This window comes from Vollenhovia emeryi, unplaced genomic scaffold (assembly GCF_000949405.1).
Source record: "Vollenhovia emeryi isolate VEMERY1.0 unplaced genomic scaffold, V.emery_V1.0 DF939189.1, whole genome shotgun sequence".
Taxonomy (NCBI): domain Eukaryota; kingdom Metazoa; phylum Arthropoda; class Insecta; order Hymenoptera; family Formicidae; genus Vollenhovia; species Vollenhovia emeryi.
Window position 1 is genome coordinate 146495 of NW_011967177.1, and position 6363 is coordinate 152857.

General features: G+C 40.1%; 1 protein-coding gene across 1 annotated transcript; it reads left to right on the forward strand.

Moving 5' to 3' along the window:
- The first annotated feature begins 1343 nt into the window (after positions 1-1343).
- On the forward strand, positions 1344-6158 carry LOC105562385 (zinc finger protein 250-like). Its single transcript, XM_012013181.1, has 5 exons — positions 1344-1477; positions 1540-1803; positions 3225-3359; positions 3553-4973; positions 5216-6158. The coding sequence occupies exons 2-5, from the start codon at positions 1663-1665 to the stop codon at positions 5679-5681; spliced, it is 2163 nt and encodes a 720-aa protein (XP_011868571.1). The 5' UTR covers positions 1344-1477; positions 1540-1662; the 3' UTR covers positions 5682-6158.
- The last annotated feature ends 205 nt before the right edge of the window (positions 6159-6363 follow it).

Genomic DNA, 6363 nt, shown 5'->3' on the forward strand with positions numbered 1-6363 from the left:
AATCACTCCAGCATCCCCTTAAGAAATTGACCAATCAGGGCTGCTTTCGCGAGAAGATCAAAATGATCCGGATTAAAATGACCCTGTGCTATGATTGGTCAAATCCGAAATTTCTTAGCGTCACATTGAAATTTTATTCAATGAAATTCCAGATTTGACCAATCATAGCACAGGGTCATTTTAATCCGGATCTTTTTGATCTTCTCGCAAAAGCAGCTCAGGGTGCAAACTCATAGAGCGGAACGGTGTACGCAGAAAATCGCGGAACGACAGCTTCGACCAATCACGAAAACATTAGAACACTCGTGATTGGTCAAGGTTTCCGTTACGCAATTTTCTGCGTATACCGTTCCGCTCTATTGGCTCATCAGACTGAACGCGATGAGCGATGAGCGACGCGCGATATCCAATGGGCGTGCAGTCTTTATAGGAAAACTGTACGCTTTCCCATAAAACCTGTACGCTCATTGGATAATGAGCTTCGCTCGTCGCTCGTCGCTCATCGCGTCTAGTCTGAATGAGCCATATGAGTTTGCACCCTCACGGTCAAGTATGAGTAGATTACGCGATTGTGATTAGTCAATTGCTTAAGGCTTAGGGTTCAAATCTCTATTGTAGACTGGCACTCATAGCGCAAGGTCATTTTAATCTGGATCGTTTTGATGTTCTCGCGAAAGCAGCCCAGGTTTCTCTCCGATTTAATCTAATCAGAATTTTTTTTTGGCTTGGTACGTTAGTACGATTGGAAACCAACCACAGTGTACCCTTTTGAACTTTATACTATCTCCCTCGGACAAGCCGTATGTAGGATTATCTTTAGGTATAGAAGAGGCATCGGATGAGCCACAATTAGTAGGATCATCCCTTGGTGTAGAACGCCCAGATAACAATTGTTCCGCGCAAATTTTGCTTGTCTTATGCATGCAAATTTGTATGAGATTTGCCTGAGTTTTGTCCGTAAGATATGTTTAGTCTGCACGCTTTTGCACGCAAGTGGCCCAGTGAGAAATGATTTGTCGATCGACGTCGAAACGACGTCAAATCGACATCAACACCGTCGAATTGACGTCGATTCGACATCATTTCGACGTCGATCGACGAAACATTTCTCACTGGGGGCTAGCTCATGTATTAACGTATAATTTTGCGCGCAAATATCTATCAATTCACGTACAAAAGTGGCTCAACAACGCAAGCAAAATTCTATCCAAGTGCGTCGTCATAGTGCCAGATGTTTGCGCGCAAAATGTTTTCTGGGCGGGCATGAGACACATTCCCATCTGATTAGTTTGGACATGAACCACAGCTCGTGTACCGTTACCGACCGAACGCACAAAGTTGACGTCCACTTCTTCAGAGGGCGCGTTGGTTTCGGAGCTGAATGGCCGCAGTCTCGGGTTACCTCAAGTTTCTCTCTGGCAAAAGCAACCTCAAGTTCGACGCGCGATACCGTCGCGGATTCGACTGTCGCCAACCGGTGAGACAATTCGTACCCCTCGCGACACTCGGCGCAACGTTAATTGTATTATTCTTTAACAGAAGCGAGTTTCCCGGCGAAGAAGTAACGCACGGTTATCGCGTGGTAACTCGTTGAGGTTACTCGCCACGCAATTGTCGCCTTTCGAGGATTGTCGTTTTGGCATCGTCATAACGTGACGGAACATGAGCTCGAAGAACGGCGCCGCCACGAATACGTGCCGTGCGTGCATGAAGGAAAGCTGCAAGATGCTACCCATGTACGACGACGCGATCATCAAGAAGATTAATCTGCCGTACATGCTCGCCCAGCTCACGTCTATCCAGGTGAACGCTCGCTTGTTGCCGAATATCACGCTTCACGGCGCCAATTATTTGCGCGAGAAACTCAGTGATTTTCCACGAAGCATCTGGCCCAAGTACCTTCGGCGAATCTCCAGAGCCGTCCACAGACGATTAACGTCTATAGTGCGTTCCGTTTCACGCACGATGCGCATAATGCATCATTTATCCCTGTTTAACATCTGGCGAATAACAAGGATAAATTATGCACTGTGCTCGTCATGCGAGATACGGAATGGATTACTTGGCTGCGTTCGGGAACGTCACCTGGGTGTTAATTCTGTATTCTTACACTACAGTGAAAATGCTAAAGGTGAATAGCTTCATCTCTTTTCTAACCGTCCCTTTAGAAAGGGACGAAGCGATTTTTTTAGCTTTTTAACCGCTCGCTTTTAACATTTTCACTGTATCGTAAAGCGTCGTCGACAATGCGTGGAGTAAGCCTGGCGTAAAGAGTAAGAGGGAGCCATAACTTTTTAGCTTTTGGTGTAAGGAAGCTGAAATACAGGTATAATGTTTAAAATATTTGTACCACGCCAAGGAGTCAGCCTGGAGTAAGGAGTAGGAGTAAACAAATAAATCAATTTTATCTCTTACTTGAGCTCTTACGCTTACTCTCGGCGAATCAGAACGCCATCGGCCAGTGTTACAAATACTTAAAATTTAGCTTCCTTACACCAAAAACTAAAAGTTAATATTGGTCTACAACTTTGCTTTAAGTAAGCTGTGAGCCATAAGAAATTAACCAATCACAGGTGAGAGTGAGGAGAATAAACGCCTGTGATTGATTAATTTCTTACAGCTTAAGGCTTACAGCTTACTTAAAGCAAGATTGTAGACCAGGGGTTACGGTCCTTGAGTCCCAGTCTACAATATAGATTTAAACCCCAAGCCTTAAGAAAGTGACTAATCGCAGTCGCGTATTCTACTCATACTTGACCGTGATTGACCAATTTCTTAAAGCTTAGGGCTTAAATCATCTATTGTAGACTTGGACTGACGAATAATGGATTCCTGATTTAACCGACCACATCGCATTTGTTTTAGATAGACTATAGACCTGTTTTGCGTCGCTCTTGTACATGACCAGACTTCAAATTTGCTGCGATCTATGAGTTTTATGCAACACAGTTACATAGTGCAAATAGCTAGAATCGATAGATAAGTTGTGCTAAATACCCATCGGTCAATGAGTATCTGTTTCTGTTGAGGGAGAACATAAAAACCTCATGCAATACAGAATGCTTTTGTGATTTCTGAATTGACTTTTAAATCAGGACATCTCTTCGTTCCGATTAGACCGTTAAATCGAGATTTTACTCTATTCGCTACTCTGAGAGAATCAATTGTTATACATATGTCACTGCAAATAGTTTACGATATGTTAATAAACTTTTTTTCAACAGATCGAAAGATATGACGGATTGCCCACTACGCTCTGTTCGAAATGTGCCTACCGAACTAATGTTTTATATAACTTCAGACTGGAAGTGCAAGAGTCGGACAGGAAACTCAGGATGATACGTGATACACAAATCAAGGTACTGTAATAGAAAAAAATTATATTAATTTGTAATTTATCTCTGCTGAACGAATGTACAAGTAAATTTCGTCTAATCTGTGGGTATTGAATAATTCTGTGTTATCAATGATGAAAACTAATTCGTATCTACATAAGTTCACTTAAAACATATCTTTTAAGAGTTATTTCAAGGTTTATTAAATTTTTCTTAGAGAGAAAAAGAGATTGATTACGGAAATAGCAGTATACAAACGGATGAATCTGTAAATATGTCGAGCAATGAAATGTCTAAACATATGACCGACAGTTCTGAAGATTTAAGCGCTGAAATGATAAATGAGGATATCAAGAATGTAAAAGAAGACGAATATGAAATTGATGTGTCTCAGTTGGTTGAAAATGCCAGGGGTAGCAAGGAGAGTTCACAGTTGAACAATCTTCTTTATAATATTATACAAGAACCTAACGAGGGCCAAGTAAATGTCCAGCTAATGAAAACCGATATACCTGAGGAAATGTCGAAAATGTTCGCAGCGCAGAATGTCACAATAATGTATATAAAATCAGCGAGTAACTCAGTGGGGAACACTTTAACACTTGATTCGGACCAAGGAGAAATTGAAAATAACGATGTATTTATCCCCGAAGTGGAAATCTTGGGTGAGCAGGGAAATGAGGAAGCTTCAAGCAAGGCATGCGTTTCCGATCCTGTGGAATCTAATGCAACCAAAAAGAACAAATGTGCATATTGGGAACATCAAGATAAAATAATGATGAGTGATGATAATGAACAGGAACAATATGATGACACAATACAAAATGCAGATAAAGAAATGAAGTTGAATGAGGGCAGTCCTAACGCTGAACAATCTACAAGAATAGAGGACAGCGATGGATCTGATTCCGACTACTTTGTCGATGGCAAGGACAACATATTGGGCAGCGTGAGCGATGCAATTATACGGATAAAGGAAGTGCAGCAAGAAAATGGAATCGAATATCAATGCACACTGTGTATGCAGAATTATAATCAACTGACGAATATGTTATTGCACACTGTCGATAATCATGTTCCTGTCAGTGGTCCGTTCTTTTGCATGGTGTGCGAAAAGGATTGCAAAAGCCATCGGGAGTTGCGATCGCACGTGAAAACACACTCTGGCGATTTCCCATACTCTTGTTTTCTTTGTAAAAAGGCGTATTCTAGAAAGAGGTACCTGAGAAGACACATGGCATGTCACCCAAATTTCTCACGGCACCGCTGCCTCAAGTGCGGCTGCCGCTTCAAGTCGAAATCAGAACTGGAGACTCATGCGACGGAACATGCGGACGTCGCGCCCTACGTTTGCAATCAATGCAAGCGTGTTTTTAATCATAAGGGGAATTACAAAAGGCATTTAATTAGCCATTTAGATCCCAATGGCCTACATCTACCAAAATATCCGTGCAATTTTTGTGGTAAACGCTTTCCCAATAATCGTACGCTCCAAACACATGTACGCGTACATACCGGTGAGAAGCCATTTGAGTGCAATATTTGCCACAAGTCGTTTTCACAACGAGGTAATTTATTGAATCATTCCAAGATTCATTCAAATCCTCGCAGCTACACGTGCGAAGTCTGCGGTAGAAGGTTTGTAGCCCATATAATTGTAATTTTGTACAAATAGATAATTTTGAAGATAGGATATAATTATGCAAGAGATACATGTCAATTTAAAAATATAAATGTGTCATAATTTTATATGTCATGACTTGTAAAAATAACACTTGTCGTAAATTTCTTTTTAAAAAAATGTTGGAATTCTCTTTTATAACAATATTTGTATGTCTCATTAAGTACAACGATGTTAATATTTCATACAATTGTTGCAGTTTCAATCAACGTGCCACGTTACGAGATCATAAATTATTACACACAGGTGAAAAGCCCCATGTATGTAATGTATGTGGGAAGGCGTTTACGGTTAGCGCGGCATTGAGGAGACATATGTTTAAACATGTTGAAAGCAAGCCGTTCAATTGTGAGAATTGTGGCATGGGGTTTATCGGCAAATATGACTTACGACGACACATGCGGGTGCACGAAGACCGACCTAAAAAAAAACGAACAAACTCAAAGACAGTTACTTTTCTTCAGAAATCAGAGGAGGATCATATCGCATTAGAGGGACCGCATATAGAGGCTGTCCTCATAGAAGTAGAAGAAGAAGAGCTTTTACCGCAAAATGTTACGCAGACAATGCCACAGGTTGAATCAGAAAAGGAAAATGAGGATGCATTATTTAATCTTCAGTCTTATAATGCAGTTTTATATAACACAGCAGAGAGTAGATCGTAGATTGTATGATAATGGCCACAGTCTTGCAAGACAATACTATATTGTTAATCAGGTTTTTATTTTATTCATATATTTATGCATAGTCGTGTCAGTCATGATTACAAGTAATTTTATGACACCATTTACAAAAGTTAAGAATATTTCATTTTTTTTTCTAATAATTTCCATTTAGAAATAGCGGTACAGCAATATTTTTACTTCCAAATGGCTTTCGATCGACAATTGGCACCACGGAGGGAGTATTTTACCCAAGTGAATTCATTATTTTTGATATCCATATCTTCATTTCTACCTTTTCCCATTAATTTTCTTATTATTATTAAATGTATATTAAATATTTTCGTTGCACACATTTCTGAATTAATTAAATCTAATTACACATGCTTTCTAAAAATTCCAAAAAGTTGCAGTTTTTCATATTTAATGATGAAAAGAATTGTTAAACGACTTTAGGCTGGCAGATGGTTTCTTGAAAATTTCTTTAAATCCGACGTTTCGACCATACGGGTTGTGGTCCTTCTCAAGGAATTCAACAATAATATTACGTCATTGATATCAAACTAAAAAGCACAGGAATTTGACATTCATCTCTGGGCGTCACTCGGAGAAGGCACATCCATCCGATGTGATGACCACAATAGGACCTATGGTCGAAACGTTGGATTTAAATAAACCATCTGCC

Bases quoted from the DNA above. Each gene is read 5' to 3' on its own strand.
- LOC105562385 (XM_012013181.1), top strand. From the start codon at position 1,663: ATGAGCTCGAAGAACGGCGCCGCCACGAATACGTGCCGTGCGTGCATG. The intron at 3,360-3,552 runs GTACTGTAATAG...AATTTTTCTTAG, and splicing joins TACGTGATACACAAATCAAG to AGAGAAAAAGAGATTGATTA. The intron at 4,974-5,215 runs GTTTGTAGCCCA...CAATTGTTGCAG, and splicing joins TGCGAAGTCTGCGGTAGAAG to TTTCAATCAACGTGCCACGT.